Consider the following 24,934-nt stretch of genomic DNA (forward strand, 5'->3'; position numbering starts at 1 on the left):
ATTCCGTTTTTGGTCAAACTTGAGCAATCGCGTAACCCATCTTGCGGATAGCTTTCTCATGTTCAAATGTTTATGCAAAATATTTTGTACCCGTTCACTCTAGATGCCCACGGCACTAGTAATCCCACGCACCTTAACTCTGCTGTCGTCCATATCATGGACTTTATCAATGATTTCTGGAGTCGTAACCTCCACAGGGCGTCCAGAACGTTCAGCATCACTTGTGCCCATATGGCCACTCCGAAAATTTTGAAACCACTTATAAATTGTTCGAATCGAAGGTGCAGAGTCTCCGTGATGTTTATCAAGCTTCTCTTTAGTGTCCTGAGATGTTTTGCCTTTCATAAAGTAATGTTTAATCACAACATGAAATTCTTGTTCGTCCATTTTTTGACAATCACTCGACTTCCTTGATTCACACGAATGCCAAACACAAGGAAATAGACCAATGTGGGTGAACCTTGGTGTGCGCTCTTTCCAAAGATGCTACTAACTAAACATGACCTGAATATGCGCCGGTGGTGCCATCTCTCGGACTTTGCACGGATTTTTCAAACGCCCCTCGTATATTGCTATTGTCGCAACGCTGCTTCACGGCGAGAATTATTGTGCGACTTTATGATTAAACCCATTTTCCAAATTACCACACCGGCTGGAAACAACGTAAGAGGGCTACTCAGACTGTTTCGTGATGGTGGGACGTACAGCAAGTCATGCAGATGAGTGGTCGTTTATTGCAAAGCTGAGCAGAGACACGGCGAGTGTACAAAGCGAAATGAGCTGCGAGGCTGCCGGGACCACAGCAGCAGAGCGGACGCGGAACGGCTCGTGTATGCGGGAGAGGATCCAGTCCCGGTAGAAGCCCACGAAGATGTGGTAGTTGAACTGTGCGGGCGCCCCGCACCACTTGGCGCACTCGTTCTTGTAGACGACGCCCACGATGAGGCCCGTCTGGAAGGCGGGCGTGCCGCAGAAGACGGGCCCCCCCGAGTCGCCCTTGCAGGCGGACTTCGTCTGCACGTCGAAGGTGCACAGCCCGTTGTCCTGCCGACGACAGAGAGTACAGCTTGTCGCTTTACAGCCACACTCCGTGTACAGGTGGTCCAATAAACGGCTCCCTGATTTTAAAGTTAAATACATTGCGCAACAATAAACTGAAGGACCTAGAACACGTGATAAGGTGTCAAAAAGTGAAAAACCCAGAGGACACGGTCATCTCCAGATACACACCACAGCCGAGTATACAGGGTGGTCCATTGATCGTGACCGGGCCAAATATAAGCGTCAAACGAAAAAACTACGAAGAACGAAACTTGTCTAGCTTAAAGGGGGAAACCAGATGGCGCTATGGTTGGCCCGCTAGATGGCGCTGCCATAGGTCAAACGGATATCAACTGCGTTTTTTTAAAATAGGAACCCCCATTTTTTATCACATATTGGTGTAGTACGTAAAGAAATATAAATGTTTTAGTTGGACCACTGTTTTCGCTTTGTGATACATGCGCTGTAGTAGTCACAAACATATGGCTCACAATTTTAGAAGAACAGTTGGTAACAGGTAGGTTTTTTAAACTAAAATACATAACGTAGGTACGTTTGAACATTTTATTTCGGTTGTTATAATGTGATACATGTACCTTTGTGAACTTATCATTTCTGAGAACGCATGCTGTTACAGTGTGATTACCTGGAAATACCGCATTAATGCAATAAATGCTCAAAATGATTTCCGTCAACCTCAATGCATTTGGCAATACGTGTAACGACATTCCTCTCAACAGCGAGTAGTTCGCCTTTCGTAATGTTCGCACATGCATTGACAATGCGCTGACATACGTTGTCAGGCGTTGTAGGTGGATCACGATAGCAAATATCCTTCAACTTTCCCCACAGAAAGAAATCCGGGGACGTCAGATCCCGTGAACGTGCGGGCCATGGTATGGTGCTTCGACGACCAATTCACCTCTTATGAAATATGCTACTCAATACCGCTTCAACCGTACGCGAGCTATGTGCCAGACATCTATCATGTTACAAGTACATCGCCATTCTGTCATGCAGTTAAACATCTTGTAGTAACGTCGGTAGAACATTACGTAGGAAATCAGCATACATTGCACCATTTAGATTGCCATCAATAAAATGGGGGCCAATTATCCTTCCTCCAATAATGCCGCCAAGGTCGCTGATGTTCCACTTGTCGCAGCCACCGTAGATTTTCAGTTGCCCAATAGCGCATATTAAGTCGGTTTACGTAACCTCTGTTGTTGAATGACGCTTCGTCGCTAAATAGAACGCGTGCAAAATATCTGCTATCGTCCCGTAATTTCTGTTGTTCCCAGTGGCAGAACTGTACACGACGTTCAAAGTCGTCGCCATGCAATTTCCGATGCATAGAAATATGGTATGGGTGCAATGGATGTTGATGTAGCATTCTCAACACCGACGATTTTGAGATTCCCGATTCTCGCGCAATTTGTCTGCTACTGATGTGCGGATTAGCCGCGACACCACCTAAAACACCTACTTGGGCATCATCATTTGTTGCAGGTCGTGGTTAACGTTTCACATGTGGCTGAACACTTCCTGTTTCCTTAAATAACGTAACTATCCAGGATACCGAGCAGCATACATAGCACACGCCCGTTGGGCATTTTGATCACAATAGCCATACATCAACACGATATCGACCTTTTCCGCAATTGATAAACGGTTCATTTTAACACGGGTAATGTATCACGAAGCAAATACCGTCCGCACTAGAGGAATGTTACGTGATACCAAGTACTTATACGTTTGTGACTATTACAGCGCCATCTATCACAAAGTGAAAAAAGTGGTCCAACTAAAACATTCATATTTCTTTACGTACTACAAGAATATGTAATAAAAAATGGGGGGTTCCTATTTTTAAAAACGCAGTTGACATCCGTTTGACCTATGGCAGCGCCATCTTGCGGGCCAACCATAGCGCCATCTGGTTTCCCCCTTGTTGCTACACGAGTTTCGTTCTTTATAGTTTCTTCGTTTGATACTTATTTCGTGAGATATTTGGCCCGGTCACCATCGATGGACCACCCTGTATATAGTAAGTTATCAGAGCTGAAATTGCCCGTCACAAGTAGAAACGACACCACAGTGCTCTAGCTTTATTTTTGTTTACTGTCGTTACCAGGCCTGGTCACCGTCATCGTCATTTATTGCGCTTACACAGACCACTTAGGCCCATGGCAGAAGACAAAAATATACAAATACAAGACATACACAGAACATAATAAAATGAGTAACACATCAAGTCCACGAATCGCTCCAAAATAGTTGTAATATCACAGAAATTTTATTACATATTACAAGATGCTACTCGAGGTGGGTGTAAAAATAAATGTGCGCAACGGAAAATAATAAACCCCAAAATGATGATTTGGCCCTGTCTGACTACCCCCTGAAGCAGATCTTAGGATCTCTTAATTTTATAAATTAGAATCTAAACACAAATGAATGATTATGGCAAATAATGCTACTAAATGATAAACGTTGTGCTTGCTTATATATTTATTGTAGATAAAAAACATTATATTACAAAGCTTACATTTCCTAACTAAAATTACTAATGAATTGCCCAACTCTGCCCCTTATTATGACCGCGAGATCTAATTCAATAACGCGAAATGACTGACATCATCTACGTACCAAACACTAGAAGACACTACTTTCAAATATGATCTACGGTGGTGTGGAACCTCAGTAGAAATAAACTAACGTGATCACAGCTGTTTAGCTTTTATAGCCCTAATAAGCCGAAGCAGTTTGTGATATCACCGTATGTACGTGTACGGTGTGTCGCAGTGTTGGTTCTCGTACTCGTCTGCCACGATGGAAGAACTCCAGCCACAGATAAACTCTTTCAAACACTAGGAAGGCAGAAGGCGGTCGTCTGACTAATATACTCTAATACTGTCTTCTCCTCTCTGTGTTCTACTGACGAGAAACGCGAACTCCCAGCCACAAGGACAGAGTTCACATAACGTCTCAAGGTAAGTATAGGCATAGGATGTGCTCTCAATTACTGAACGCTGCGTACTCAACGACGACTCCCAACCCGAAGGCAAAGTCCAGAATCGTATAGATTCACAACAGTACAGTGCCTAACTGTTCTAACTCTAAACTCTCCTGAGAGCAAAGACAGCAAGTCCATCTGTACCCACAAAGCTGATATCGGGCGATCGTCACACACGGGCGCTGACAACGGAAGACCATGTCTCTCCACTGCTGGCTTCCCAGCAAGGCTCAGCTTCCCACCCTCGTAATTCCGAAAATGAATCATAATTCCCGAAACCAAGGAATATTCTCCCTTTCTACAGATTCTTCCGAACGCCGACCAACCATATTTTAGTCTTTTGTCGTCGAGCGCGGAAACTTTGCGAAGAAAAACCTATACTCGTACAATGGTACGCTTCTGAGTAAAAGTCCTTGGAAATAACCCAGGCTGCGTCGTTTCAGAGGTGCCGCGTCTTCCTTCCTTTCACCTGCATCCAAGATTTGCAGAGTTCGGAAGTATTACACGGTTATATTTCTGGACATACTACAATAGCGGCCGGCCGTCACCTGTTGTGCTCCAGAGCTCAGGTGCCACGACGTCCGTCTAGCTACTTCCTGTGTTTAAGCAGGACCAACACCTGTGCGGGCCTTCCACCCAGAGTTTGAGTTATACTTGCCGTTTCATCTCCACTGGCGTTCCAACCTCTACTAGTATAGGCAATCATTCATTACGCCGTTTTTATAATAAAGACACTCCGTCACATGTCATGCAATAAGCATTAACAATTACGTAGAAGGTGTGCATGACAATGTCAGTCTCCTTTAAATATTCATGTATACGATCTACAACCTATCAAATGATATCTAATTGTGGCTGTAGTTAACGGCAAAGTATGTGGATGAGTGGTTGTAAGGTGCGAAATTATAGCGACCTTACAATATGTTTAACCATTTATTTCTATCTCGAGTTTCTTCAGACCTGGCTACTGGATCTGCTTCTTCCAGCGTCATTACCTCGTTTGCAGACGACCCCTCTTGGACGTCTACCAGATGGGTGGTGGTGTAGAAATACTCTGTTAGGGAGAGCGCCCTCTGCTCATAGAACATGTCCTGCCTGGTAGGGCACATAAATGGCATGAACAGCGTCAGGTACTGAATGATCACTGTGGAGGACACGCAGATGCTGCATACTCTTGAGACAGCATTGTCAGCATCATACAAACTTTCAATGGCGCCCCACTGAGGACATTCACAGCTCGTGATGTAGTGGATAGCGTTGCTGTCTCTGGATCACGGGCTCCCAGGATCCATTCCCGGCTGGGTCGGGGATTTTCTACGCCTGGGGACTGGGTGTTTGTATTGTCGTCATCATTCGGTAAAAGTGACATGACTGGATTGAGAAAAATTGGGAATTTGTATGGGCACTGATGACTGAGCAGTTAAGCACGAAACAAGCCACGTGGTCTCCATTTGGCTAGCTGGCCGAATCGTGCGATGTCCGTATTTTTGGAACATTTGGATGGGAGAGTGGCCCGATGTTGGACTGCATGGGCAGGCATGCTCGACACCTAGGTTTCAGTCGAACACCTCAGACCACCACGAGAGAGGACTGCCACACTGTTCACCAAGAACATGATAACCCTTTCACACCTGCGCCAGCTGTCTGAGAAAGAGCAACAGACTCCCTGTAACATTCTGTGGCAACTGACACCATTGCTCAGAAGCTAACTCCAACTCGATTACGGAATTACCGTCCCCTGCGTGGATTGTTGTTAACACCACAAACGGCTGCATATGGAGTGGTGCCATGCCTGTAAAACTCGGACTACCCATAAATCACAGTTCTGCCCTTTCCCAGATACTCACAAATGGCCAGTATGACAGATCTGAGGAGAGATCCGATTCTTCCAATATTCTGGAGCGGAACGGCGATGTTACTCTGGGTGTCATGCACGCAGCTTGGTATCACATCAGATCAAGGCTTTTAGTGACTGAGCGATCTCTCAGCACACAATGGTACATCAAGTACATCTTGCGTCCTCGTTTAGCAGCGTCTCGGTCCCATTTTTCAACTGGAAAATACTCGACCACACACAGCTTGTGTACCTACGAACTGACCGCTTGACGTTGAGGTACTTCCGTGGCCAGCAAGATCACAAGATCGGTCACTAGTAGAACATGTGTTGAGGAGCTCGGATGTCAATGTCATACCTATGGCTTTATCAATCACAGTCCAGTTACAACAGTTGTGGATGATTGCCTCTTATGCCAGCCTTCTCAACTGAAACAATGCATGCATCTAGACCAGAAGACATGAGACGTCATAAAAAGAAGTGGGATCATGTCTCGACGTTATTGCTTGTCAAGCAGTGTAACATGAACATGACGATGTACACTACTGGCCATTAAAATTGCTACACAAAGAAGAAATGCAGATGATAAACGGGTATTCATTGGACAAATATATTATACTAGAACTGACATGTGATTGCATTTTCACGCAGTTTGGGTCCATAGATCCTGAGAAATCAGTACCCAGAACAACCACCTCTGCCCGTAATAACGGCCTTGATACGCCTGGGCATTGAGTCAAACAGAGCTTGGATGGCGTGTACAGGTACAGCTGCCCATGCAGCTTCAACACGATACCACAGCTCAAGAGTAGTGACTGACGTATTGTGACGAGCCAGTTGCTCGGCCACCATTGACCAGACGTATTCAATTGGTGAGAGATCTGGAGAATGTGCTGGCCAGGGCAACAGTCGAACAGTTTCTGTATCCAGAAAGGCCCGTACAGTATCTGCAACAAGCGGTCGAGCATTATCCTGCTGAAATGTAGGGTTTTTTAGCGATCGAAAGATGGGCAGAGTCACGGGTCGTAGCACATCTGAAATGTAACGCCCACTGTTCATAGTGCCGTCAATGCGAACAAGAGATGACGGAGACGTGTAATCAATGGCACCCCGTACCATCACGCCGGGTGATACGCCAGTATGACGATGACGAATACACACTTCCAATGTGCGTTCACGCGATGTCGCCAAACACGGATGCGACCATCATGATGCCGTAAACAGAACCTGCATTCATCCGAAAAAATGACGTTTTGCCATTCGTGCACCCAGGTTCGTCGTCGAGTGAACCATCGCAGGCGCTCCTGTCTGTGATGCAGCGTCGACCTGATAGTCCATGCTGCTGCAAACGTCGTCGAACTGTTTGTGCAGATGGTTGAGGTCTTGCAAACGTCCCCATCTGTTGACTCAGGGATCGAGACGTGGCTGCACGATCCGTTACAGCCATGCGGATAAGATGCCTGTCATCTCGACTGCTAGTGATACGAGGCCGTTGGGATCCAGCGCGGCGTTCCGTATTACCCTCCTGAACCCACCGATTCCATATTCTGCTAACAGTCATTGGATCTCGGCCAACGCGAGCAGCAATGTCGCGATGCGATAAACCGCAATCGCGATATGCTACAATCCGACCTTTATCAAAGTCGGAAACGTGACGGTACGCATTTCTCCTCCTTATACGAGGCATCACAACAACGTTTCACCAGGCAACGCCGGTCGAGTGCTGTTTGTGTATGAGAAATCGGTTGGAAACTTTCCTCATGTCAGCACGTTGGAGGTGTCGCCACCGGCGCCAATCTTGAGTGAATGCTCTGAAAAGCTAATCATTTGCATATCACAGCATCTTCTTCCTATCGGTTAAATTTCGCGTCTGCAGCACGTCATCTTCGTGGTGTAGCAATTTTAATGGCCAGTAGTGTATGATATATGCAGTATGGAAGCTGATGATGTGAGGCAGCCAGACTCATCAGATGAACAGTTAGCCCCTTCAGATGAATTTCCTCAGATAAGGATCAAGGACCTGTGTGCAGAATTGCCAGATGTGTTGACCAATGAATTACTGGACTTCTAGAATGTCATACTGACTTAAAAGATATGCTGCCAGTTAAGAAGCAATCCTGTAGATTACCGCCACTCATACCGCAAATATTAGACGAAGATGTAGGAAAGTTATAATGTAGAGAAATCTGGTCGCCTAAATCTCCTTATGCTGTTACAAAGTTCTTGGCTCCCAAATGTACTGGTGGGCACCTCCTGGTGGTGAATTACTGTGAATTAAGTAAAGAGGGAGTCCTGAGATCAGTGCGACTGCCTGATTGTAATTTGTGCCTAAGATGGTTTCAGGGAGTGCAGGTCTTTCCCACCTTAGTTATCAATAAGGCCTGTAATCAAACATGCTTGGAGGAAGGTTTGACGCTGGTTACAGCATTCATATTATATTGGAAGATATTTGAGTTAAAATGTGTCCCCTTTGGATTAGCTTCAAGCATTGCCTTCTCTCGCAGGTAATGGATGCTGTGTTTTCCAACATAAAGCTTCGATATCCGTGCCATTATCTTGACGATTCAGTGGTGTTAATAGCTCGCTTCAGGAGCGCGTACGGCACCTGCGTGACAATTCTGAGCGATTAAGAAACGCAGATCTGATGATTAATCCACAAAAGGTTGTGCTTCCCTGATACTCTATACAGGTTCTAGGGAACATAGTTTCAAATGAAGGGATTCATACCGACCCAAAGAGAGAGGAAGATTTTAGTCATCACCCCTGGAAAACGTTAAAGAAATTGTCAGATTTGTATGGCCAATGCTTTTAGGAAGTTCATCGGCCCTTTTGCCGAGAAGGCTGATCCACTTAACGAGTTGCGGAAAGAAGGATGTGAACTTCTTTTGGGCCATCACAGAAAGACAAATTTTTTGGCACTGAAGGAAGTGTTGACGTCAGTCCTGGCATTAGCCTTCATTCTTCAGACAGATGTTTTGGCCCCAGAGGTAGGAGTTGCTTTGCTGCAGGAGCAGGAAGTGGGCGAGAAAGCAACTGACTGTACCTGAAAGGGATTAAATGAACTACAAGGTACTCAATTTATGAATTGGAAGCCTCTGCTCTTCTGTTTGGCATGGAAATACTTCGATGCTATTTAGAGCATCGAAAGTTCATTGCAGAGGCTGACAGCCAAGGCCCATTTCCGTCTTAGACAGCGCATGCAAGACTGGTCCTATTGCTAGATGGATAACAAGAAATGTAACCTTTAAGTTCGAGTTCCATATTATAAACAGTTCAGAAAAAGTGGTCGCAGAAGGGTTGAGTTTTATGTTTGATTCCAGTGAGAATTACTGAAGAGACTATCAGCTGGTGAAAAATAGTGCTTCAGGTCTGATTGTGACTTATGTTATTACTCACATACCTCACCTGCTTCATGACATTAGAAAACTCCAAGATCAAGATGAATGCTTTCGTGAAATTAAAAAGAGGATTCATGAAAGTGAAACAGTAAAGGCCTGTATGTCGAGAGAGTGAATATTATTTCGTAAGTCCCAAAGTCATCATCATCAAGTCCCAAAGAGGCAATGAATTTCAAATAGTGCTTCCTAAGGAATTATTTCGATTTCTCTTCCGGTATTTACATGAATCACTGGGGGGTGGGGGGAGGGGGCATTTAGGAGTCACAAAATATGTGAACATTTTATATTGTAACACCCCACCTGTCACTTATCTGGTTTTGGCGTGTGTTCGCCCCAGCTAATTGACTAACAGATCAACAGAGAGTGCAAAACTGCCACAATATCAGATAACGCAAAAAAAAAGTAATAAGGCCCTGTGACTCCTGATTGAACTGCGGTGGCAGTGTTGACAGTAATTGATTCAGAATTGATCACTTTTAATTAAAAATGGGTGCACATTGATGTTATATTCAGCTATTGAACATCAGATGCAAATGTTGAACATAAAATTAATTAAGAAAGTGACTTGGGATTTCAACTACTTGATTGAAAACAGATGCAGTCGATTAGCACAAATTTATTTTAACTCCCCTTCAATCATCACAATACAAGACTCTCCTATCAGGCAGTGGTAATAAATTGCGTTTGTATGGAGTAAAGCACGATAACTCAAAAGTAATTCCTATCGACTGACCCAGGCGTAATGCGATGTGTGAGAAGAATTCTACAGTACATGGCCCATGAAACCCTCAAGGAAACCTTGCCGACGTGATCCAACAAATTAATCAGTGGCCGGAGATGGCGCAATATCACTGAATACAGCGCGGCGGAGCGGTGTCATTGTGCGGACGTCGGCTGACCTCGTGGTGCTGCAAGGCTGCGCTCGTCTATTCACTCCTAGCTATCTTGCTCAGTACATAGCTGAACCAAAACTTCCTATCTTCAAGCTCAATTGTTCCATTTGCTAAATCCTAAACTGCAGAGATGCTCACTCTTTCTCAGGCAAGCTGAGTGATGAACGCCATGTCCGCACCCTAGGCAAGCTCAGAATGGAAGACCTCTACGGATACTTCTCCCAGTCCACTCTTCGCTTTGGTTTCCCCTTCAGAAAAATCACTTATGCCAATTGCAGCGCAAGTCGCGTTAATTATGCGTCGCTTTCCAGCGCCGATCAATGCCTGCTCTGGGAAGTGAACAAATTCCCACAAAATTTCCCGTCCTCTCAACTTCTGCTATTTAGCTCCTCCCAGGCCACCCATGAAGGTTAGTGTCTGCACAAAACACCAATTTTTCCGGAATTCTGACTCCCAGGAGAGTACTTCAAATTCCTTGGTCCTACGTTCCCATCGGAGGCCAGCATATCTCATTCTGTCGCTCTTCACCTGATTTACTTCAGACTCTGCGGACCATGAATTCAGGATAAAGTTGCTGTTGTCACAAACATGCATATTTTGACCTCTGTTGACCGCTCCACCGTAGCTTTACGCGGCTTTCTTGCATGTTTCACTGAAAACGGGAGGACAGACATTTATCAACAGGCATACAAGTTTTCCATCTGCTTCCCGGTACACCAGCATTGGGTCAACCACCCCCTCACTGTCACTCATCTTAAGGCAGCTGGAGGCCGTGCCCCGTTACCGCTTTTTCAGAGCTTGAGCCGCCCTAAGCTGCCTATTGTCGCTTCCCTTTGCCGCTCCCCACCCGGCCATGGTCAATTCTGAATACTTCCCTGGCATAAACTAGCCTCCAGTAAATCGACATATTTCCACAAAGTTTTCATGTCGTGTGAGTTACTTTAAAACCATCACCATTAATTATTCCAATACGTCCATACTATACCCTCTACAAGATGCAGTGTGCCTTATGAGTCATTTTTGTTCAGCCCTACTGTTCGCTCAATGTGAGTTAGGTGATCTTTAATGTCTTCATGTAAGGGGCATAGTTCTTGCCATCTTACAATATGATCCAGGATGAACATGGAAATTCGTAAAAGACTGTCTACTTGTCATGTGTGTGCATTCACTAAACTATCACACAATAGTGAGATGGGACATGTGGCCTCCAAGCCAGTCGAGAGGGCCTTTCAAAGGATGATACTGTCAGCTGCTGCCTTGGTCAAAAGCAAGAAACTGACATATTTTGGAGTGTGGACACGTTTAATCATTTCATGGAATTGATTCTCAGTGGGATCAAATTTTTATTTCTGTTTGTTAACCCAGCAAACACTTCTCAATGATGGAGATTCAAAAAATGGTTCAAATGGCTCTGAGCACTATGGGACTTAACATCTGAGTTCATCAGTCCCCTAGAACTTAGAACTATTTAAACCTAACTAATCTAAGGACATCACACACATTCATGCCCGAGGCAGAATTCGAACCTGCGACCGCAGTGGTTGTGCGGTTCCACACTGCAGCGCCTAGAACCGCTCAGCCACACCGGCTGGCTGTGGAGATTCGCCAGAAACGAAACATGTTTCCGATTCCGTGTCAAACTGTAGGTCTTCTCCCAATTGGATAACTGGTTATGGAGACAAAAGTTGCTGAAGTGACTTCCAATTGAAGGATTTGCACCAGAATATTAAGCAACACGAAATTATTATTACCAGGACATACACAGAACAGGATGAAGGAAAAATGCCGTGATTGGCGTTCAGTGTGCAATTCATCATCCCAATTCAGGACAAAAGTGTATCTAGCAAAACCTAGTTTCGCCAACGGGTCTAATAGAAAGTCGATTTAAAAATCGAGACTCTGGCTACACTGTAACTGCACGCAGCATGGCCAAGAACAGACAGCATGAACCCTTCTGCACTCTGCCAGAGCTGTCCCATTAGCTCAGTGAGAAGAGGCAGTGCCGTGGGGAAAAGAAATGCACACTCGCCGATGTTCGAGTCGGGTTCGCGCCAAACATTCCTTTTTGGCAGTTAAAGCATCAAATTGCATCAAGTTTACACTTCCAGAGTGCGATGTCTTGTTGCATTAACATTAAGACATAACACGAATTTCTTGCAGACGTGAAGACCACTTTGTTTCGTAAATGACACAAGTAAAGCGAATAGAAAATAATATTGCATAGAGTAACATCGTCTGTATCCAATAGGTAGGCTACGCTAGATTGCACAGCATGCTACGCACGTTTCATGTCCAGGTTTATCTTCACAGAGACAGTACGTACACGTACGAGCAACGCCCACCTCAGAGGAGATGTTCAAAGCGACCACCTTGCATTTGCAAACACTTCGACATTCGCTGGAACACATTTTGCTGCACCGTACGCAAAACGCCTGCATCCGACATTGTCATGTACGCGAGCTATTAGGTAGCTTACATCCATGGGTGGACTACTACAAACTTGTTCGTTTAAGTGTATGCACAAATAAAAATCTAGTGGGTTAAGGTCCGGGGAACATGGAGGCCGGAACATAGGACCTACTCGACCAATCCATTTCTCTGTAAATGCTTCATTTAAATAGTTATTCATTCCAAATGGTGGCGGTGCAACATCAAGCTGAAACCGTAGCTATCGTCCTCGAACACCATATGGAACGTTTTGTATTGCACCGGCAAAATATTGCAAAGAAACTTACGATACAAGGGAGGATATAACTAGTCCAGCAATAGGTAACGACCCAGAAGCGCTCCCACAATTCCAGTCCACAGGTTTATGCCCGAGCCTGCATGAAAGTCATGTTCACGTATCGATCCAGGCGTTTCCCGAATGCACTGACAACCATCCACAATCGGCTCCCAGAGTTCATTGGCACTTCCAGCAGAGATGCAATACGCCAAAAGTCACAAATTTCCTGATTCGAAGGAATCCAACTGGTTCAAGTTAGGGGACCTGGGGTCCATGCTTTTGGAGAGACACGCCTGGTACACTTGTTGAAACACTATTTACCAGACTTAAGTATCCTGAATTATGATAAAATCAAACGATAACAATTTGTCATTTTTTTACTTTTAATAATTAACAGCCGCAGTTGCACTGTTTGCCTAGATTTTACCTAGGTTTCAGTTGGGATAACCCAAACTTCTGCAGAATAACAGTAACTACCGTTTGACCATAGTGGACATCGTCAAGCTAAACCTACAAATCCATAATTTATCGTCAGACTATAAAACTTATCTGGCACTGCCTCGGCCCCACTTCGCGACCGCGATGCGGCAGCCACAAGTGCTGTACTGGAACTGACCGTAGCATCGTGAGACCCACCTAGCCGGACACAATACCTTGCGCCTGCACATAAACTATATGATAGTTACTTGTTGGGACAAGACGTCAACCTAACTCCTGACGTTGAATTTACTAGTAAAGTGAAATAGAAGGCATAGCTAAAGAAAAGGGCTTATACAGGGTGTTACAAAAAGGTACGGCCAAACTTTCAGGAAACATTCCTCACACACAAATAAAGAAAAGATGTTATGTGGACATGTGTCCGGAAACGCTTAATTTCCATGTTAGAGCTCATTTTAGTTTCGTATGTACTGTACTTCCTCGATTCACCGCCATGATTTCATACGGGATACTCTACCTGTGCTGCTAGAACATGTGCCTTTACAAGTACGACACAACATGTGGTTCATGCACGATGGAGCACATTTCAGTCGAAGTGTTCGTACGCTTCTCAACAGCAGATTCGGTGACCGATGGATTGGTAGAGGCGGACCAATTCCATGGCCTCCACGCTCTCCTGACCTCAACCCTCTTGACTTTCATTTATGGGGGCATTTGAAAGCTTTTGTCTACGCAACCCCGGTACCAAATGTAGAGACTCTTCGTGCTCGTATTGTGAACGGCTGTGATACAATACACCATTCTCCAGGGCTGCATCAGCGCGTCAGGGATTCCATGCGACGGACGGTGGATGCATTTATCCTCGCTAACGGAGGACATTTTGAACATTTCCTGTAAGAAAGTGTTTGAAGTCACGCCGGTACGTTCTGTTGCTGTGTGTTTCCATTCCATGATTAATGTGATTTGAAGAGAAGTAATAAAATGAGCTCTAACATGGAAAGTAAGCATTTCCGGACACATGTCCACATAACATTTTCTTTCTTTGTGTGTGAGGAATGTTTCCTGAAAGTTTGGCCATAGCTTTTTGTAACACACTGTATGTTAACCTGTGCAGAATGTAATTAGATCGAGTGTCTTAACATTTATGAAGTATTCATAGGTCATGATATGAGGAAGATATGTGCTTACAAGGTATGGCCTATCTAGGAAAATTTTTGTGCTTAAGCACAAAGTTTAATGGCCTAAAAGGAACTCAGGAGTGGGAAGGATCGTATGTAGCCAACATCGTCATTATTACGACTAGGTATAGAAGTTTTTAAGACGTAATTGTTAAGCACCTGCTTAGCTATGGTTACAACGCATGAACATCTTATTGACTTAGCACACAAATAGTCATGATTGAACTTAGGAACAAGTCTATATTTAATCTGTAACATCCGACAATACGGGCCATATAAAATAGATGGTCATTATTCAAGATTAGTTTATTTGAGCTGAAATGGTCTAAATCAAGTCAAAAACTGATACATGTGCCTGATTGAGCTTCTTGGCGAATTTATGGTTATGAGTTGTAGAAAACACTAAAGTAGGGGAAATGTGGCGGCAATGGGGTACTCAATTTGCCTCCATGGAGGTGATCCACACACATACTGTAAAAACTGTGTGTGGACCACTGCATCATAATTCGGGCCTGGAGACCACTGCCATTCAACTTAGGGAATGACAGCGGAAATATGCTAAAGTGTGACTTGGCGAACATCGCTTCAGTCAACACACTTAAAAACTATTGACCGACATAGGTCAACTATGCTCAAAGCTCAAGTTCCAGTACAGCACTCGTGGGTGCCGCATGCAGTCACAAAGTGGGGCCGAGGCAGTGCCAGATAAGTTTTACAGTCTGACTATAATTTATGGATTTGTAATTTTAGCTTGACGGTGTCCACTATGGAAAGACGGTAGCTACTGTTATTCTGAAGTAGGTTTTGTGGGGCGGCGGGTTGGAATTTATTCTGTTGTTTAAACGTAGAATGTTATGTAGAAAAGAAAAGATACTTTTCCCTGCTGTTTAACCATATGTGGGGCGGCAGGTGGAATTAATTGTTATATAAATGTTCCTATTATTTATGCTGTCTTTTGCCGTTCTCAACACTGGCTCTCTAACTACAATATTGGCATCCAGAAAGTGATTAGCAAAACGTGAAGCCTGTAATTAGAATTCCTAGTGGCCACTTCATCTGAGAAATACACTTATAGCTACAGCTTATAGCTCTGAGGAATTAGGAGATTGTCTGGGATTCATAATCAAAAACGATCGTGAAAAAACGTTCGATATACTCTGAAAGTCACAGATGAAAAAAAAATCCACACAATCCAACTACCAGAGCAGTTCAGAGTCTAATGCGCTGATACAACTATAACTGTTCAAATTAAATGTATAAGTGAATGCTCGCCATAATTTGATGGTAATGTTCATCAAACGCCACGCTAAATAATGGTAGAATGTCTGTCCCGCGGCGGCACGCGAATATACGACATACGCAAACTGAAGATAGATTATTAAAGTCATCCCAGAATTAACACTTCACTCGAAAACGATTTCATGGTTACGCGTATCCCGAGTAACTTAATACGGCATCTGAGGCTGTTTATAGCAATGATACCGACGCGACGCGACGCGACTCCCGGCACAGATGGTGTGCTAATCTGCGTCTGGAGAGAACTGGGGCCTTACTTCCACGCGCAGCGTTCTTATATATAAAGCCGCGGTGCGGACGGCTACGGGAACGCCTGATCAAATCGGCTCTCCCAACTAGCCGCTGGGCTAGTAATGCACCACTTTAAGTCATTGAATAAATCATAGCTTCTTTTGCTGATGGCCGATGAAGCTCTCAGTTTAAATGAGCATTCAGCACACGGGTAAGTAATCATAACAAAAGTCTGACGTGGCTAAGTAAAATATTTTGGGCGAGAGAATTAATTTAATTACACTACACGCAGTAGACGAGCTCTGAACTGGCCCTTTGGAGATACGCTATCGCTATAGTTTTATAGTTATTCAATTGAAATTTTTCACATCTTTATGATTATAGCGGATCTCCATTCTACTTAAATATAAACATCCTAGCCTTATTTATTAGCCTACTTAATCTATCTTGCTTCCTTAATTTTTAATACAAAAACCAGAAAATATTGAATTTCAACTAAAATCTTAATTTGTGAGATCCAGAAGACTGTTTCTATTAAATTATTATGAAAAAGGAATCTAAATATAAATTTTTAGGTCTCTAGCTCTTTTCTGTTGCGCCAATGATGTTTACAGAAGAACGTCCAAATTTCGAAAATGGTTAAAGTTATCGAACTGACATTCAACACATTTGATTTAGTATTACTCCTGACATGCTAGAACTGTTTCAGATTACTTACCTGATTTTTAAAGTATTGCGCAACATTTATGACGTCAGAGCTAGTTACAGCGGACTAGGCTGGTACACAATGGAAAGACTGATGAGAATTTTATAAGGCGTGAGTAGGCTGCTTCCCTACAGTTTGGTTATCCCACCTGAAACTTAGGTAAATTCTAGGCAAACAGTGCAACTGAGGCTGTTAATTATTAAAATTAATAATAAAAAAATCGTTCAAATGGCTGTAACCGCTATGGGACTTAACATATGAGGTCTTCAGTCCCCAAGACTTAGAAGTACTTAAACCCAACTAACCTAAGGACATCACACACATCCATGCCCAAGGCAGGATTCGAACCTGCGACCGTAGCAGCAGCGCGGTTCCGGACTGAAGCGCCTAGAACCGCTCGGCCACAGCGGCTGGCAATAACAGTCAAACAGGCTGAAAGCAAATGAGCCGAAAAGTGAGCATGAAGCACATGATGAGTAGAAGCGTTGTTCTGTGGCACATGCTTGAAGCCCCACTGCCGTGGGGGCTGTGTGGTACTCACTTTGATTTCCGGGAGGCCACACTTCTGCCCAGGCTCCATCAGGAAGCTGCCTCCCCTCTGAATACCCGTGTATGGCGGCGCGTCTCTGGCTCGCCTTCCAAACCCCACTATGGTGCAAATCTTTTTGAAGTCTGCCGGGTACCTGCAAGAAGTATAAGATTTTAGTACGAGACCACTACTGCAGGGGTCGTATTTAGGTTGTACAGATCAACTGGACTGACCGCGTGGTGCTGGCCACAGATGGAATTTCCTGTTAACTAAGTCACAAAAACAGAGTTTTGTAGAATTATCAGCTGTAACACAGCATTTCATAAAGGGTTATTATTTAATGGATTAAAAATTCACCACACAGCTTGTGACATAATAAACTGGTAACGTATTGAAACATGAAATGAACTGAAATACACACATCAACAAATTAAACACTACTGGCCATCAAAACTGCTACACCACAAAGATGACGTGCTACAGACGCGAAATTTAACCGACAGGAAGAAGATGCTGTGCTATGCAAATGGTTAGCTTTTCAGACCATTCACACAAGGTTGGCCCCAGTGGCGACACCTACAACGTGCTGACATGAGGAAAGTTTCCAACTGATTTCTCATACACAGACAGCAGTTGACCGGCGTTGCCTAGTGAAACGTTGTTGTGATGCCTCGTGTAAGGAGGAGAAATGCGTACCATCACGTTTCCGACTTTGATAAACCTTGGATTGAAGCCTATAGCGATTGCGGTTAATCGTATCGCGACATTGCTGCTCCCGTTGGTCGAGATCCAATGACCGTTAGCACAATATGGAATCGGTGGGTTCAGGAGGGTAATACGGAACGCCGTGCTGGATCCCAATGGCTTCGGATCACTAGCAGTCGAGATGACAGGCATCTTATCCGCATGGCTGTAACGCATCGTGCAGCCACATCTCGATCCCTTAGTCAACAGATGGGGACGTTTGCAAGACAACAACCATCTGCACGAACAGTTCGGCGACGTTTGCAGCAGCATGGACTATCACCTCGGAGACCGTGGCTGTGGTTACCCTTGACGCTGCATCACAGACAGGTACGCTTGCGATGATGTGCTCGACGACGAACCTGGGTGCACGAATGCCAAAACGTCATTTTTTCGGATGAATCCAGGTTCTGATTACAGCATCATGATGGTCGCATTCGTGTTTGGCGATATCGCGGTGAACGCACATTGGAAGCGTGTATTAGTCATCGCCGTACTGGCGTACCACCCGGCGTGATGGTATGGGGTGCCATTGGTTACACGTGTCGGTCGCCTCTTGTTCGCATTGACGGCACTTTGAACAGTGGACGTTACATTCCAGATGTGTTACGACCCGTGGCTCTACGCTTCATTCGATCCTTGCTAAACCGTACATTTCAGTAGGATTATGCACGACCGCATGTTGCAGGTCCTGTATGGGCCTTTCTGGATACAGAAAATGTTCGACTGCTGCCCTGGCCAGCACATTCTCCACATCTCTCACCAACTGAAAACGTCTGGTGAATGGTGGCCGAGCAAGTGGCTCGTCACAATACGCCAGTCACTACTCTTGATGAACTGTGGTATCGTGTTGAAGCTGCGGTGGCAGTTATACCTGTACACGCCATCCAAGCTCTGTTTGACTCAATGCCCAGCCGTATCAAGGCCGTTATTACGGGCAGAGGTGGTTGTTCTGGGTACTGATTTCGCAGGATCTATGCACCCAAATTGCGTGAAAATGTAATCACGTGCCAGTTCTAGCATAATGTATTTGTCCAATGAATATCCGTTTATCACCAGCATTTCTTCTTGGTGTAGCAATTTTAATGGCCAGTATTGTAAGTTCCGTGTAGTATAAGGTCACAGTAACACTGTTTTCACAGTTTTTAACACACAATTCGACAAAACCTGACGTTCTAATTACACAGAATAGGCATATGATTAGTGAGACTGAACAATTCAGATTTATATATGTGCAAATAGATAGTAAACTGTCACGCAAAACACATGTCCAGGAACTTGTTCACAGACTTAATGTTGCTACATTTACCATTAGAACATTATCCGCAGTAACTGATAGTTCGACTGGGTAACCCGTCTACTTTGAATATTTTCATTCGCTTGTGACATACGGCATTAAATTTTGGGGTAACTCTACCTATTCTGAAACGTTATTTTTGGCTCAGAAGCGGGCATTTTGGGCAAAACGTGCCGTAAGTTCGTTGAATGTGTGTTAGTACTTTTTTGACGTGTAGGTCAACCGATTTCTTTTTGTAAACGAGTATAGTTGTTGTGAGAAACCAGTTATACTGGAAGAACATTGCTTTTACTATGGTCCATTTAAATAAATACAACATTGTCTTGGCATCACCTTTATTTGTTGTAATGTATATGTAATGGTAAGCATGCCAGAACTCGCAGTGCGAATGTCTGGACGTCGCAACACTCCGTATTACAAATCAAGTTTTGTGGAACGATCTTCGAAGAAGCAAGAAGGGGGCAATCAAATAAAAATGTTTGCTGTTGCCTACGGAAACATTATTGCACCCAGGTGCGCAACTCTTCGAAACAAAGCGACGGCCACGAATATCTTTCTTCAGGGCTCCTAAAATATGGAAATTGCATGGAGGGAGATCGGGATTGCATGGAGAATCTGTAAGAGCTTCCCTGCAAATCTTCTGCAGCATACGCGAAACAACCTTGGCAGCACATGGGCGGGTCCATGCGATTTCCAATTTTTTGGAGTCCTGAGGAAAGACGTTTGTGCCTGTCGCTTTGCTTCGGAGGAAGACGTACATGCTTGGGTACATTCGTGGTTCCGCAGGCAACCGCAAACACTTTTCCATGAAGGCAATGAACATCTTGTCTCACAGTGAGATAAATACCGGGTGATCAAAAAGTCAGTATACATTTGAAAACTGAATAAATCACGGAATAAAGTAGATAGAGAGGTAAAAATTGACACACATGCTTGGAATGACATGGGGTTGTATTAGAACAAAAAAAAATTACAGAAGTTCAAAAAATTACAGGAAATGCTCAATATGTTCACCATAATTCCTCAGCAATAGCTGTAGTCGAGGAATGATGTTATGAACAGCACTGTAAAGCATGTCTGGAGTTACGGAGAGGCATTGGCGTCGGATGTTGTCATTCAGCATCCCTAGAGATGTCGGTCGATCACGATACACTTGCGACTTCAGGTAAACCCAAAGCCAATAATCGCACGGACTGAGGTCTGGGGATCTGGGAGGCCAAGCGTGACGAAAGTGGCGGCTGAGCATAAGATCATCACCAAACGACGCGCGCAAGAGATCTTTAACGCGTCTAACAATATGGGGTGTAGCGCCATCCTGCATAAACATCGTACGTTCCAGCGGGTGTTCATCAGCTAGGCTGGGGATGATGCGATTCTCTAACATATCGGCGTACCTATCACCCGTCACGGTAGCTGTCCAGCGCCATCTGTCGGACATTTTGTGAACGTTGTTTTTTTTTTGTTCTAATGAAACCCCATGTCACTCAGAGCATGTGTGTCAATTTTTACCTCTCTTTCTACATTTTTCGGTGGTTTATTAAGTTTTCAAATTTATACTGACTTTTTGATCACCCGGTATATTAACAGTTATGGCGGTTAGTTTGGAAAAGATAAATAGACTACATCAATCTCGCTTTTTTTTGGCTGCCCCTTATAGTTTTCGTTTGTCCCCTTCACCACAGGTGTATTACTGCTCACTCAAAATGCTTTTCCCATAACTTGTTTAGCGAAGAATTTTTGTTTTTGACTCCGTTTGGTCGACTGAATTTTTGAATACGCTCTGTGTGTGTGAAATGTGTGACATACGCCACGAGCAGAAAGAGTCTTATAAATCATACACTGTCTGATCAAAAGAAACCACACCCCTTATTTAAAGCAGAAATGGCCACCGGATGTCACTTGAGGCGGACCCGCCAGTACAGAAGAACAGGGGAAGTATTGTGTTGCCAACAGGGAAGCAGTGGGTAGGAGGACAAAGACAGTTCTGGGACAATTTTGATATTAAATTGATATAAAATTAATTGACTGATCAAGGCAATAGATGAATTGTTCTCCCCTCCCCCATCCCCTGGGATATCTCCCTTCGACACCCTCCACAGCCTTCACCCTTCTACCCTCCCGTATTTGGGAAAATTTAAAATTTTCTCAGGAAATTCAAATTTTCATGGTAAATTCAAATTTTCGTGGTAAATTCAAGCGCCAATTACATTTCAGAGGATATAATAATAATAAAATCGATTATAAAACCTGTATTAGATGAAGAACATAGCAGAGGTGATGGTATTGACATTCAGCATGAAAGAGTGAACAATCGCTGCCCATATTGTATCAGGGTGGTCCATTGATCGTGCCTGGGCCAAATATCTCACGAAATAAGCGTCAAACGAAAAAACTACAAAGAACGAAACTTGTCTAGCTTGAAGGGGGAAACCAGATGGGGCTTTGGTTGGCTCGCTAGATGGCGCTCCCATAGGTCAAACGGATATCAACTGCGTTTTTTTTAAATAGGAACCACAATTTTTATTACATATTCGTGTAGTACGTAAAGAAATATGAATGTTTTAGTTGGACCACTTTTTTGCTTTGTGATAGATGGCGCTGTAATAGTAAAAGGAATATTTACAAGTGTATGTTGTACACATTTTTGTCAGCACAGATGTTGTGGATATGTGTATACACAGTACACATTTTTATCAGCAAATATACTTACAGATATACACATGTATGTCAACACACACAGTGTGCAATTAAAAAAATATCTCCACTGTGATAAACAAGTCATAATATTTCAGGTACATACGGCATTTACACTCACTGTCACTCTCTCTCAGTCTCACCACCTGCATCAAGTGAATAGTGTGAGTATTGGTGAGTGTCAGACCCATCCTCACAAATGACCTGCTTATCATCATGAGGTTCCAGACTGACTTTTGATTGCAGCACAGTGTACACCTTGTGCCCCAACGATTGAATACTAGTTTGTCGCACCATATGCTGCAGTTGCGGTGGAGCACCACAAACAATCTTTGCCCCGATAGCTGAATGGTTAGTGTGACGGACTGCTATCCTAAGGGGCCCGGGTTCGATTCCCGGCTGGGTCGGGGATTTTCTCTGCTCAGGGGCTGGGTGTTGTGTTGTCTTCATCACCATTTCATCCCAATCGGACGCGCAGGTCGCCCAATGTGGCGTCGAATGTAATAAGACCTGCACCAAGGCGGCCGGACCTGCTTCGTAAGGGGCCTCCCGGCCAATGATGCCAAACGCTCATTTCCATTTACCACAAACAATGCGTGTAGTCTTCAGTCATGAGAGCCTTCACCTGCATCTGGGTGACACCTCCCAATGTGCGATATGCATACACCTCGATGAGAGACAGACAAACCCCACAACTGGCAACCCATTTGCTTCATCTGTAATAAGGCTGACAATCTTCTTGCTCTGTGGAACAATACCACAAGGTTCATATACTAAATGTGACCTTGTCTCAAATGCACTGTCATGGCACTTTATTACCTTGCATGGATTGCAGTCATTCATCCAACAGATGAAGCTATCTTTATCAATATAAAGTAACTTTGGATCAGCAAAACGGGTTTCTGCAAACTCATGCTGAAACCGGTACGTGTCCCCACTTGACAGACTTCGTGAACTCTGCTTCAACCTTTGCCATATCCACACCAACAAAGTTCTTACTGAAGATTGTGAATCACGAAATTTGTTCTGGTACGATATTTAATTATGCCATAACGCAAATCTCATTTTTTTCTGATATGATTTTTGTGGTGTTTTCTCAAATTCTTCATTGCCTGGCTGATAACTGCATTATTCATAATTTTAAAAAATCTGCTTCAAAATCATTATTTGCAGATGCCCACTTTCTAGTATTTAGATCAATACACTCCTTCAACCAGCATGACTTTTTGCAGGAGATAGCGTGAGTGGTTCTAACCAGCTCTATCCCTAAGCTGAGGGACTGCTGGAAATTACAATAATGAAGAACATATCTCTACTTGTTCGCTAGTGTTGTCATCTGTTTGGGGATGGAGCCTCCTTGCAGAACTAGTTGCCCTGGAAATAGTGGCAAATAGTTGGACATATCATGGAAACTAGTAGGGTTTTGCTTGTATGGCATACCCCAGCTCTGAATTAGCCATCACACTACGAATATTTTCACCTAATCCAAGGCATTCATCTTTGGACAGCCATTGAAACCCGCCAACCATCAGCAACAGTTGTATGCCTGTATAAGTTATTATCATCCAGACACACATTGAAGATTGAATCATCTTATGCATTGAACTTCTCAATCATCTGTGGCCTAGTTGCCTTTCTGTTGTACTTGAAGTACTTTATATCCGTTATTGGTAGAATGGGATTGTCAGGATCAGTAAATAATGCCCTTGAATATCTGAAACTAGCCTGTACAAATAGCTTCAGGTACATGAATATGTCACTCATTTCACCAAAAGAAATAAATTCCCTAATAAAATCTTTAAAAACAAAGAATTCTAGTAGTTATGATGAAATATCAACAAAGTCAATTAAGGCATGTTCTTGTGAGTTTAGTACGATTCTAAGTTACTTGTGTAACCAGTCAATTATAACTGACACATTTTCTGACTGGCTAAAATAAGCAGATTTTAAGCCTCTATTCAAGAAAGGGGATAAAGAGATACCATCAAACTACAGACCGATTTCACTTCTGTCAGCATTCTCATAAATTTTAGAAAAAGTAATATATAGGCAGCTTCTCAACCATCTGACCACAAATAACATATTATCAAGACCACAGTTTGGATTTCTGAAGGGTTTTGATATCGAGAAAGCTGTTTACACTTACAGTGAAAATGTACTTATTTCACTAAATAACAAGTTACAAGCAGGAGGTATTTTCTGTGATTTGTCAAAGGCATTCGATTGTGTGAACCACAACATCCTTTTAAATAAATTAGAAATGTATGGTGTAATGGGCAGTACTGCAAAATGGTTCAAGTCATACCTCACTAACAGGAAACAAAGGGTGTCAGTGCAAGGGATTAGTGAATTAAGTCATCAGTCATCATCAGAATGGGGAGAAATTACATGTGGTGTCCCACAAGGATCGATCTTAAGGCCATTGCTTTTTCTAGTGTACATTAATGATCTCTCATCAGTTACACTGCCAGATGCTGAGTTCGTATTGTTTGCAGATGACACAAGTACTGCAATAAATAATATGTCCAGTGTAGTTCTAGAAAGATCTTCTAATGATATTTTCATGGATATTAATAAATGGTTTAAAGCCAACTCGCTGACATTATACTTGGAAAAGACTCACTATATGCAATTCAGAACCTGTAAGTGGTTTCCACACAGCATATGCATAAAGTATGAAGATGAGCAGATAGAAGAGGTTGACAGTCTTAAATTCCTGGGATTACAACGTGATAATAAATTCAGTTGGGAGGAGCACACCACAGAACTGCAGAAATGTCTTAACAAATGCAATGTGCAATTCGAGTGTTAGCAGACATAGGCGACATAAAAATGAAAAAGCTTGCATACTTTGCCTACTTTCATTCCATAATGTCATATGGTATAATATTTTGGGGTAACTCTTCAAGTCAAA

At 43.5% G+C, this 24,934-nt stretch overlaps 1 protein-coding gene across 1 annotated transcript in view; it reads right to left on the reverse strand.

Annotated features, from left to right (window-relative positions):
• Positions 1–711: 711 nt before the first annotated feature.
• The window catches only part of LOC124716822 (trypsin 3A1-like), a 62,173-nt gene continuing 37,950 nt past the window's right edge, over positions 712–24,934 (reverse strand). The window contains exons 3-4 of the mRNA XM_047243375.1: positions 17,298–17,439; positions 712–1,044 (exon numbers count right to left, since the gene is read on the reverse strand). Coding sequence (XP_047099331.1) covers positions 712–1,044; positions 17,298–17,439 — 475 coding nt within the window. The remainder of the gene's footprint in view (positions 1,045–17,297; positions 17,440–24,934) is intronic.

The sequence above is a fragment of the Schistocerca piceifrons genome, chromosome 9 (genome assembly GCF_021461385.2).
Source record: "Schistocerca piceifrons isolate TAMUIC-IGC-003096 chromosome 9, iqSchPice1.1, whole genome shotgun sequence".
NCBI lineage: Eukaryota > Metazoa > Arthropoda > Insecta > Orthoptera > Acrididae > Schistocerca > Schistocerca piceifrons.